Genomic DNA, 12033 nt, shown 5'->3' with positions numbered 1-12033 from the left:
ATATGTGACCAGATAATTAACTCTGTAGTGTTGTTAAAGTACTAAGCAGACCCATGAACATCCTACTAAGCGTTTGCCTTAGTAAGGAAATGGGACATCATACGAATCGAACCAACGTCGTCCATTGCTCTAAATACTGGTTCGGTTTTGTTGTAAATATTACCCCAGTCGATTAAGCTGTCGATGAATGTCTCTGGCCAGAGATGTACTGGACCAGAATGGATTGCAACTCGAAAAAAGGCTAATCTTTTTAAAAATTCTTGCATTCATTTTCGTTTCCAAAATGTAGTAGAGCAGATCACTAATTCTTCCTTTCAAGAATGCAATGGATTTCTTTTTCTCGGTGTTCTGAAATTATTTTGCAACCAAGTGATGAACTGTTGTAGCATTTTTACAACAAAAGGTCAAAATCCCTCTAACGCTTCCCCTTTAAACCACTTTGGGTTGATTGGACATTCTCAGGAGACAATATTTTGCCTAGGCCATGATGTGTCTTTGTGAAGATTTTCTCCCTCAAACTTTTTATTTTCCCGTTCTAGCTCTCACAAGCTGCGTTTGCGCGCCTGCGCAAATCCCAGTCTCGTCGGCGGATCAACAAAGACACCAAATCAGCCTTAGGCAGTGGCTCAAACAACTGCAGTTCAAGATGGCGCTCACAGAACAATCGGCGGACGGCTCCTTGTTTATTTAATCAGAAACAAATGGAGGTGTTCAAAAAGCATGGAATAAAAGTTATAATACGAAATCGCTCAAAACAACCAAGAATATCAGATGCGATAACGTGAACAATCACGTGGCCAAAAACATCATAAAAGAGAACGGGAGTAACGAAGGCCTTGAACTAGTCAGAAACTGGTCTGTTAGGCACATTATAAATCGCCCAAAATAACAATACAACTATACAATAAGCCCAATGAAAGATGACAAAATTATAATTAATGAACCAGTCGAGGACAAGGATATTTGCATATCAAACAATATACTAGAGAACACTTCAAATTACCATATGTTAATACTTGTAATTCTGTTTTCAGAGTATAAACGCCCCGTATAAACGATAAGATAATTATTTTCGATTGTAACACACCATTTGTCGACAGGTATAATATTTGGACAGCAGTTACAATTTTTTGAGTAAAGTTTACTCAGAAAATTTATATATGCAACACTTTAATTTACACAACAGCCCAGAGACTCAAAACAATTTGATGTCTCATTTAATAGGGAAAGTCCAACCGCATTACATCATCGACTTCCTGTTTTTCTGAGAAGGTCACCCAATGGCGGTCAATGGATTTAATTTCAAAAAACATTTCTAGAATTATTTCAGTACAGTACAGTGTAAGAAAATAACAAGCAAACTAAAAACGAAGTAAATATGGCTATTCGATGACAGCTAACGGTGTACTTCATGTCAGGGACGTATTAAAACAGTTCTAATCTCATAAAAAGCGTTAAAAAATTTGCGTATTTTACTTGCCCTTCGTGGGATTAGACCTCAGTCAATTACGTCAAGCGGCCGCTCAACGAGTTTTTGTAAAGCTTAGCAAACTCACCTACGAATTGAATTTGACATTTGAAAGTAGATTGCTCTAACACTTCCTGTTTACAATAGGCGGTCTAACTGATACTGTATTTGAACACGATCGTGGCGTTTTCAATGAAAAGATTCCTGTACCACTCGAATAACAAACGAATTTAATATGCTAAAACTGCTGTTTAAAGACGAAAATAACCCTTAAAAAGTATAAAACCGAAATCGATTGCGGCTGTTCAGTTTTAGCTTACTATGGAATTTTGAACTGCGCGGCCTTCCTTGCAGGATAGTTTATACATAAAATTCTATTTCAGTGTTAAACTGTGATTTGATTCCATTATTTGACTGCCAACTACATGCTATTTGTCACAGTAAGACCAAGATAAATCGATTACTGGTTAAAAAATGTATTTCGTGCAACGAAGCGGCTAAAGACTACTAAACCGAGTCGCATCCGTCTAAACAAAAAGTTCTTGACTCATCAGAGAGTGGTATCTGCTGCATAAAAGACATGGAGAGCGCCAAGTCACTCCAATTCCATTTCGTCTCCATTGCGGCGGATTTGCAAGGAGCTATATTCGAGAAACTTCAGAAAGTCCTTTACTTTAGCTCCATCGGCAAAGAGATCTTTCAGCAGCATATCTCCGTCAACTTCTCCGTCTTTCAAAGACGGCTTGAATGGCATTTTTGGTTGAATCACCAGTGGCGGCTTGGGCAGTGTCGTGGACCAACAATCGCGCTTTATGGCGTCTTTGCACTCGTCTGGATAATCATAGAAGAAGCCAGGTTGGATATCTTGCCCGTTACGAAATGAAATCGGTACGAGCAGGATGGGTGGCAGGTAATCGAGTTTCATATGCAGTTGAAGAAGCCTTGCGTAGACCAAGCCCTGGTGTAAGTACATTCCATATGTAGTTGATTTCTTCCAAAATTCCAGTAGGTCACTAACTTCCCACTCTACAATGACAAACTTGAATCGTTTTGATATTCCGTCGTAATACCAGCCTATTGCGTCTGCTCCCGCATCATGCCACAGATAAATATTGGGTGCTATCTCGTCTTTGTTGTACACGTAGCCGTACAGGGGAAAATCACAGTCCAAGAGTTTAACGCCGAACTGTTCCTGGAGGCTTTGAACTAACTCTTTGGCCGCCAATTTTTCGCCTTTAACTTTCTTCTTGCTGAGCACGTCGCTGCCGAGAAGCGCGTGCCAACGCATACCAAGTGTATTATCATTATGTTCGGCATGTGGACCTCCTTCTTTCAATTTTATCGCCTTGACTGTCAGACATTTTTTAAAGTTCTCTTTGGTCGTCTTTTTCAACTAGAATAAAACAATCATTTCGTAAGTAAGCGAAGTTGAAGTTAAAGAACTTTGTCAGTGTCAGAAATTATGCAGATATTTTAAAAACAGTTTGTCGGCCATGAAATGAAAACACTTACATTTCCTTTGTAATATTTTATCCGTTTCCAGTCTGTTTGATCCGACGGATGTAAGAAGCTGGCCACGGAACTTGCAACGTCAGATTCCTTCGGTATTTCCTGTTCAATTTTTTTTCTACAAGCCTTTAGATCCTTTGTCGCTTTAACTTCTTCGTTGTATTCGTCTTCCTTTCCTTCGGCCATTGCCAAATTAACTCTTCCCGATGAGTGTTCACTCAGGCACAAAGAAGTTTTGAGACCAGCAGGCGGCTATACGGTGGGCTTAAAACCAGATCATTGTCTCACAATTCAATAGATCAGCAGACTACTGTCGCAAACAGGAACCGTTTTCTATTTCCATAGTTTGCTTCACTAAGGTGACCTCAAGGTGATCAATCAAAGGCTCTTATAAGCTACTCGTGAATGCAGAGGATACACTCGATTGCAAAAACGTTGACACCTAAAAAGCATAAACCGTGAACGATGAGACCCAATGGCTTTATGGGTATAAGTGTACTAAATTGTATTTGCATAATATTCTATTCTTGAGCAACGGTTGATAACCAAAATTAGTTGCACGTGCATGATGAATGATGGAAACTGTCCAAGATTTCCTTAAAGTGTCAAGTTGGCCAATTTAGGCCAACTTAGGCCAGCTTAGGCCAACTTAGGCCACAAATCCGTTGGGTCTCATCGTTCATGGTTTATGCTTCTTAGGTGTCAACGTTTTTGCAGTCGAGTGTTTATTACATAACTGTGGTCGTTGTGTTTGGGCATAATACGTTTATTATGCGGGATGCCCTGAGGGCAGACCGTGTCTAAATATGGGCTCGGTATCTTTTTTTTTTCTTCATGGTAGCTTCAAATCTGCACATTAATTATTCGGGATGCCCTACACCAAATCAGCCTTAGCCAAGTGGCTCAAACAACTGCAGTTCAAGATGGCGCTCACCGAACAATCGCCGGACGGTTTGTTACCGCCATAAAATCGTCAGACTTTATTTTGATTGTTTACATCTTAATGACATTTCGTGTAATCGGACATGACGTTGTTTTTTTGTTTTGGTACCCGGATGAGAGCACATGGCATGGTTTTTGGAGAAATGTACTACGGATTGTAAGTTTTTTACAGCTGGTGTAAAAATGCTTGTAGTCATTAAAAAGTCATCAAAATGTTACCCGAGGTAAGAGATTTGGATTTGGGAGCCGCGGGAACATTTTTCTGGTCCTAAACGAACCGGATACGACGAGTGAATCGAAGAATTTGTTATGGAATCGACCGATCCGACCGATGGCGGTCTGCATTTGGAAGTGCGTGGAGCTATGAATACACAAATTGTTATCCTGAGAAACAAGCGAGCGTCTGTGAAGCGACGAATTACGAATACCATAAAGAAATTGAACAGTTCTATCGAGCAATTTGGAAGAAAGGCCATTATCCGCGGATATGTTCATATTCTGGAAGAATGTATAAACGAAGCACGTGTTCTAAATGATCGACTGGTGGCTGTTATTCCGGAAAACGAGCACGAAAAAGCCCTCACTTGGTACGAAGTGGAACTGGAGAGAGTTCAGGAAGTGAAATTAGAGGCTAAAGCCCATCTTGAGCAAAGAGCAGACGAAAGCGTTAGTGGATTGAGCTCGCTAAAGGCGAGTAAAATTTCGAGTAGAAGTGCTCATGAAATCCGAGCAAAGGTGACTTCGGCGGAAATCAAAGCAAAACAACTTGCTATGGAGGAACAGCGACGAAAGCAAGAGTTTGAGCAACAATTGAAGCTAAAAAGGAAACTTGAACCGGTCCAATACGAAGCTGAGAGAGTTAGATTTGAAGCCGAAGAAAGGAGAAAAACTCAAGAAGCCGAAGACGAGGCTGCACGCCTTGCAGCCGAAGCTGAAATCCTTGAAAAGGCAGCAAACACTGTTAGGTATGATCACGAGCCTTTATCTAATCGACTGCTTGATTTTGAGGATGATTCTTTGGAAAAAATTCCTTCTTCTACTGCTGAACAGTGTGTTGTCTCTCAACCACCCCCTGGTCTTGTGAAACAAGCACAAACAAGTTGTGAAACTGTGTTGTCAACTAATAACACCTCGTGTACCGTTACATCATCCCCATCGTTTCAACAACCAAAGTTTAGTATCCCATTCGTTGGTCCTTTGAGTAAGTCAAGGTCTTACAAGGTCCAAGGTACAAGGTCTTAGGAGATTTGCCTAATTCATGTTCTCAGCCTGACATTACACCAGTTATAGCTGACCAAAAACAAGTGATTTATGGCTATTCTACACGTGATTGTCTTCCCAAGCTACAGCTTAGCAAGTTTGATGGAGATCCCTTGCATTGGTCTGACTGGTCATCAATGTTTAAATCAATTGTTCATGATGCTAATCTCTCCCTTAATGGAAAGATGCAACATCTTCAGAACTCTGTGGTCGGTAAAGCTAAGTCTGCAATTGAAGGGTATGGTTACAGTGGAGATTCTTACTACGAGGCACTGAAGGAATTGGAAAGCAGGTTTGGAAAACCGTCTCTTGTTGTAAAAGTCACGCTGGACAAATTGAGAAAAACTGCACGACTACAGAATGAAAAACCCCATGAAGTGAGGAATCTATCAGATGTGGTGTCAACCACTGTGTGGACTTTCAAGAGGTTTGGATACGAGAATGATCTAGCAGCTGAAGCTAACCTTTCTCTTGCGGTGGATAAGCTGTCCTCAGAACTCAGAGTCAAATGGAAAGACTACATCAAGGCTGCAAACCAGCAGCTACCGACCCTGGTTGACTTGTGGAACTGGTTGAAAGGGCAGGCAGAGATCTATGATGATTGCTATACAAGGATATCAAGCCCTAAGTTCCCATTTCAGCCTTTAAGAACAAATTTCGGTCAGGTATTCCCAGTGGAGGAACTGAAAGGCAGAGCACTTTCTCTGGTAATTATTCATCTCATCAGAAGCCTACAAAATTGTGCCTTTTGGGAGACGGACAGCAACATAACTTGTCTGATTGTTCCAAATTCAAAGCTATGAGTGTTGAGGAACGTCTCAGTGAAGTTCAGAAACATAAGTTGTGTTTTCGTTGCCTTCAATTTGGGCATTGGCTCAACAACTGTCCCAATAGGAAGCAGTGTGGTGTCAATGGATGTACGCGACCTCACAATGCATTATTGCACTCTATAATGAGCGCCACTCCCTTGGAAAGCAGTGATTCCGTAGCAGCAACCTCATCCAATGAACATTCTAGCGCATCTCATAGAAACAGAGACTCAGTTTTGTTACAAGTGGTACCTGTAACACTTTATGGTCCAAAGGGATACTTCAACACGTATGCAATGTTAGACACTGGAAGCACATGCAGTTTGCTGTCAGCAGATGTTGCCCGTAACCTTGGTTTGGATGGTCCGTTAGAAAGCGTGTTGTTAAATGGAATCCAGAAAACATCAGAACTGTTGACAAGGCGTGTAAGTTTACAAGTCAGTCCATTGAACGACCTTGGTAATCGATTTGATGTGGATGGAGCCCTGGTAGTTGATCGCCTGAATGTACCTGAAAGAAAGGTGGAACTCAAGGAAATACAGGAGAAATGGCCACACCTGTTGGACTTAGAGTTGACTGAAGTTGCTGGAACACAGGTCACTCTACTTCTAGGCAGTGATGTCCCAGAGCTTATTGTGCCACTGGAAACCCGAAGTGGACCGAAAGGGTCACCAATTGGAATTCGTACTGAACTTGGGTGGGCTATTACTGGCCGCCTACCCGGTTATATTCAAGACAGTTAGTCAGTTTGTAAGGTTCATGTGGTGACTGCGGATGAAGAGCTCCATGAAACAGTGAAATCGTGGTGGCGGACTGAGAACTTTGGTTGCCGCTATGACTATGATACCCAACATTCAGTTGAGGATGCAAATGTCATGAAGTTTCTGAATGAGAAAACCCGAAAGGTGGATGGTCGATATGAGGCTCCGTTGATTTGGAAAGATCAGAACATCAAACTCCCTGACAACCGCATTGTGGCAGTCCATCGTCTTAATGTTCTGGAAAGGAGACTCCAACGAGATCCTGAGTTAGCAGCTGCCTATGAGAAAACCATCAGCTCAGACTTAGAGAAAGGGTACATCAAGAAGCTGACTAAGGAAGAAGTAAATGCACCCGTGAAGCACAAATGGTACCTGCCTCATCACCCTGTTCTAAATCCTAGCAAACCTGGAAAGGTTAGACGAGTATGTGATGCTGCAGCTAAGTTTCAAGGCTCATCACTAAACAGTCATCTTCTGAGTGGTCCAGACTTAATGAACAATCTTGTGGGAATTTTCATGCGATTTCGAGAGGATCGGATTGCAATTTCTGGAGACATCGAAGCGATGTTTAATCAAGTTGCTGTCCCGCCAGAGGATCAAGTTGCCCTTCGTTTTCTGTGGCGTCAATCACCTGGATCTGAAGCAGAAGTCTATCAATACCAGCGTCACATCTTTGGAGCCAAGTGTGCACCAACTTGTTCTAACTATGCGCTTCTTAGAAGTGCAGAAGATAATAAACTGCAGTTTCCAACTGCTGCCCTTGCAGTAAAGCGAAACTTCTACATGGATGACTTCTTCAAGTCCGTGGAATCGAGCAGCAAAGCTCTGGAGCTGCAACAGCAACTGGTTGCAATGCTGAAGCTTGCAGGATTTAACTTGACCAAATGGATCTCAAATGAGAAGGAAGTGATCGAGCGTATACCAGTATCAGAGAGAGCTCCCTCTGTAAAGGTGGTTGAAGAAGAAATTGTCATGCCTGTGGAACGTGCTCTTGGTGTCATTTGGGACACTAATTCTGACTGTTTTGTCTACAAGGTGGTTAAAAGGGACTTGGCAGACACGCGACGCAAAATTCTGAGTCTGATAGCATCATTGTTCGATCCAATTGGGTTCCTAGCTCCATTCCTGGTGCGAGCAAAAATCCTTCTTCAACAAGTGTGGCAGTTTGGTATTGGCTGGGATGATGCACCACCACCAGAATTCCTCATAGAGTGGTCCAAATGGCAGAAGGAACTGGAGGGGCTTTCAGAATTCTTTGTTCCCCGTTTTTATCGTCATGTTGTGGACAATCCATCTGTTATTGAGCTGCATGTATTTGGAGATGCCAGTGAACTGGCATTCTGCTCAGTAGCTTACTTTAGATTCAGCTATGCCAGTGGAGCTGTGAGGTGTGCCTTTGTTACAGCTAAGACGCGAGTAGCACCCAAGAAGCCGTTGAGCATTCCTAAGCTTGAACTGCAGGCCGCAGTATTGAGTGCGAGGTTATCTGCTGTAGTAATCAAGGAGCATGATTACAACATTGATTCTAAATACCTTTGGACTGACAGTAGCACTGTTTTTCAGTGGATTCGTGGAGAGTCAAAGCGCCACCCCGCATTTATCGCTAATCGAATTGGTGAGATTCTGGACATGACGGAACCCAGTCAATGGAACCACTGTCCTGGTCCATTAAACCCTGCAGATGATGGAAGCAGGGGACTTCCAGTTAGATCGATCGGGTCAGAGAGCAGGTGGCTAAATGGTCCTGCCTTCCTACATCTCCCTGAAGAGAAGTGGCCAAAGGGGAATTCAAAACTTGAAGCCTCCAACCAACCTATGAATGACCTGCAAACCCCAGAAATGGCAGTAAATTGGACTGGTGCAGTGAAAGATTCAAGGCGTAAATTCATTTCTTTGGATAAGTACTCATCCTTGACGCGACTCCTCGGAGTAACTGCCTTCAGTTTTCGGTTTATTTGCAACTGCAGACGCGCAGTGGCTGAACGTCGAATTGGTCTGTTGTCAGTTGAAGAGTTGGAGCAAGCTCGGAAATTCTGGATCCGCAAGGCTCAAGCAGAGTCCTTTCCCCAAGAAGTTGCCACTCGTAAGAAAATTCTACCCATTTCAAGCAAGAGCAAATTGGTTTCTCTTTCACCCTACTTGGACGAAGAAGGAATGGTTCGTGTTGGTGGTCGGATTGAGAGAGCCAATATACCATATTCTGGCCGCCACCCTTTGGTGTTGTCACCTGAGCATGAGCTGAGCCGTCTTATCATCATAAACTGCCATGAGAAGCTTAAACATGAAGGCGTTGGACATGTCCGAAACGAATTAAGACAACAGTACTGGATTCTGCGCTGCCGTGCAACAGTACGAAAGATTCTGTATCAGTGCTCTTATTGCAGAAGGCGAAGAGCAAAACCAGAAGCACCATTGATGGCTGGCCTTCCCTCTGATCGTCTACAAGTTGCACCGGCATTCTCGAAAGTTGGAGTAGATTTCTTTGGTCCACTAAAAGTGAAGCATCTCAGGAAGGAAGAAAAGAGATATGGTTGCCTCTTTACTTGTCTTGTGACAAGAGGTGTGCATTTGGAAGTTGCGCACTCTTTGTCTACTGACTCTTTCATCATGTGTCTTCGACGGTTTATAGCAAGACGAGGTAAACCAACTGTCATCTACTCTGACAATGGAACAAACTTCGTGGGAGCCAACCGCGAGTTAAAAGAATGCCTTTGTGAGTGGAATCAAGATCGAATTGCAAATACGCTGAGCCAAGAAGGAATTCAGTGGGTCTTTAATCCACCCGCCGCACCCCATATGGGGGGAATATGGGAGCGTTTGGTGAGGTCTTGTAAGAAAGCCCTTGATGCTGTCCTGCGGAATCAAGTCCTCACGGATGAAGTATTAGTGACCGCCATTACTGAAGTTGAGTGGCTAGTCAACAGTCGTCCTTTGACTGAAGTCAGCTCTGATGTGGAGGATCTTGAAGCGCTGACTCCAAATCATTTTATTATTAGTGGAGCATCTCCTAATCTGCCACCTGGTATTTTTGCTGAAAAAGAGATATCGTCTCAGAAGCGTTGGCGTCAGGCACAAGTTATCACCGCCCACGTCTGGAATCGTTGGTTGCGAGAGTATCTGCCTGGTTTAGCTGTTCGCAAGAAGTGGTTTCGACCTATGGCGAATGTTAAGATTGGTGATTTGGTGCTTGTGGTAGACTATGGAACCCCGAGAGGCTCTTGGCAGAATTGTGAGAGTTTTCCCTGGCCATGACAATGCCGTGAGATCAGCTGAAGTGAAGACCAAGTTTGGTTTGATGAAGCGTCCTGTTGTGAAACTAGCCCTCCTAGAAGAGTGTTCGCCCATTTAACTCGGCCGAACACGGGGGGAGGATGTTACCGCCATAAAATCGTCAGACTTTATTTTGATTGTTTACATCTTAATGACATTTCGTGTAATCGGACATGACGTTGTTTTTTTGTTTTGGTACCCGGATGAGAGCACATGGCATGGTTTTTGGAGAAATGTACTACGGATTGTAAGTTTTTTACAGCTGGTGTAAAAATGCTTGTAGTCATTAAAAAGTCATCAAAATGTTACCCGAGGTAAGAGATTTGGATTTGGGAGCCGCGGGAACACGGTTCCTTGTTTATTTAAAAATAAGTAGCGAATCTAGGGTAGGGGCTCTGGGGGGAGTTGCGTCCTCTCCCACCCTTTTGTACACAAAAACTATGGCCCGTGGGGCGGAGGCGTCGAGAGAAGGCTCTTGAGCGTTCGAGGACCACCCCCCCCTCCCCCTCCCCAATTACCTGAAGGTCTGGATCCACCACTTAAAATTGCAATCTCTATTTCTTTCCCCGCAACCAAATTCCTCGTTTGGAAACCACCACCGGTCAAAAGAAACACGGAGTTAATATATAACGGAACTGACTCAAACAGTGTATATATAAGTGCGAGGAAACTTCCTCTGCTCAATAAAGACAGTTATTTGTTTGTACATTTATCTCAGTGTTGGAGACATCAAGTCTCCCTATAAAGAAAAAATGCCCGGCATAACTGGAGAGTAGAAAGTTTATCATACCAAATTTAGAGGACCCTGACTGTAATCAGTATTTTCAAAAGTTACGACATTTATGTATATGGCTATGATTTGTGAACTTGACGGTTTGCAAAGGAATCATCTTCAATCAACTTCAATAAACATGCATCGCTTTGAAACCATCTGTACATTGTACGCTTTTTGCAAGTACGTTCCGTAGGGGGGAATAGAATAAATCTGAAATTAAATAAATTTAAGGGGGAGCATTATCGAGGGTAAATGTTTCAAAGTAATGTTGTTGCTATCATCTTAATGCAAATCTAACACGAGCTCTTGAAAAATTGTTATACGACGTTTGACAGAAAAGGCTCCCTTCTGTAGAAACACTGCAACTCTTTTCGGTTGGGACTAATAGAGATACTTTGAAAGACCCCTTTAAGTACCTAAATCCCATTTTTTCTATCCTTTTCTATGCTTCAGCTCGTGAAATCTTTACCCTTCTATACACCTTCAGCATGAAAAAGGTTCTCCTTTCGGGCGTAGCCTCCCCGTATAGTCCATTATAGGAACTATCCCCCCCTCCCCCCGGGTCTCAGCCCAACTTTTCAACTCATCCGGAAGAATTATCTGTCAGAGAGGCTCTGCGCCATTATGACGTTTCTATCCGGTCTACTCAGCACGTATGATGATTGGAGAAAGAATTGTCAAGAAAACTTCTTTTTTTCAAGAGACTTTTATTATATTATTCAGTCAGTACCAAATACAGCTACTGAAAATGCAAACAACTACAAAAATGCAAAAAATATCTACAATTTTCATTTGGTTGCCTAACTGAGCATTTGATAGACAAAATGGAAAACAAGGTGTTTTTAATTTCATCACTGACCTTGTCAAAATTCTTGAACCTAAACTACTATAATTAAATCGGTACAAAATCGTAAATCGGGTTATGTTTAATTATGCATTAAGTACATCAGCGAAAACTAATCTCATACCAAACTGATGCTATTAATACAGCGTTTCTAAAATAACGGTGCTCTGAATGAAGGAGTGTACTAGCACACAAGTGATACCTAAAGAATATCGAGGTAAAAAAGCTAGGAAAACGAACGGTTATCGCACACGCGTATGGCAACGCGAGCATTATCATGGCGGACACATTTTCTAAATACCCTTTGCCTAATAACTTAGCCACATTGCTCAAGTTTGAGCAAAAAAATTCTTTCTACCTATTCTATAATAAATAGCTCATTCGCACTACTTTTA

At 42.4% G+C, this 12033-nt stretch overlaps 2 protein-coding genes across 2 annotated transcripts; one reads left to right on the top strand and one right to left on the bottom strand.

Moving 5' to 3' along the window:
• Positions 1-1575: 1575 nt before the first annotated feature.
• Positions 1576-3457, bottom strand: LOC146467471 (uncharacterized). Its single transcript, XM_085125790.1, has 2 exons — positions 2981-3457; positions 1576-2861 (listed from the first exon to the last, which is right to left on the bottom strand). Exons 1-2 carry the CDS (start codon positions 3161-3163, stop codon positions 2064-2066), a joined length of 981 nt encoding a protein of 326 aa, XP_084981916.1. The 5' UTR covers positions 3164-3457; the 3' UTR covers positions 1576-2063.
• Positions 3458-6863: 3406 nt separating this feature from the next.
• On the top strand, positions 6864-10001 carry LOC146467470 (uncharacterized). The gene has a single exon (XM_085125842.1). The coding sequence runs from the start codon at positions 6864-6866 to the stop codon at positions 9999-10001; it is 3138 nt and encodes a 1045-aa protein (XP_084981968.1).
• Positions 10002-12033: the final 2032 nt, after the last annotated feature.

The sequence above is a fragment of the Pavona decussata genome, unplaced genomic scaffold, assembly GCF_977016875.1.
Source record: "Pavona decussata unplaced genomic scaffold, jaPavDecu1.1 SCAFFOLD_135, whole genome shotgun sequence".
NCBI classification, from domain to species: Eukaryota; Metazoa; Cnidaria; class Anthozoa; order Scleractinia; family Agariciidae; genus Pavona; species Pavona decussata.
The sequence above is the reverse complement of the archived record's forward strand: the minus strand, read 5'-3'. Positions and strand labels throughout refer to the sequence as shown.

Coding starts and splice junctions, on each gene's coding strand:
- LOC146467471 (XM_085125790.1), bottom strand. CDS start 3,163: ATGGCCGAAGGAAAGGAAGACGAATACAACGAAGAAGTTAAAGCGACA. Junction 2,862..2,980: donor TAAAATATTACAAAGGAAAT/GTAAGTGTTTTC, acceptor GTTTTATTCTAG/TTGAAAAAGACGACCAAAGA.
- LOC146467470 (XM_085125842.1), top strand. CDS start 6,864: ATGAAGTTTCTGAATGAGAAAACCCGAAAGGTGGATGGTCGATATGAG.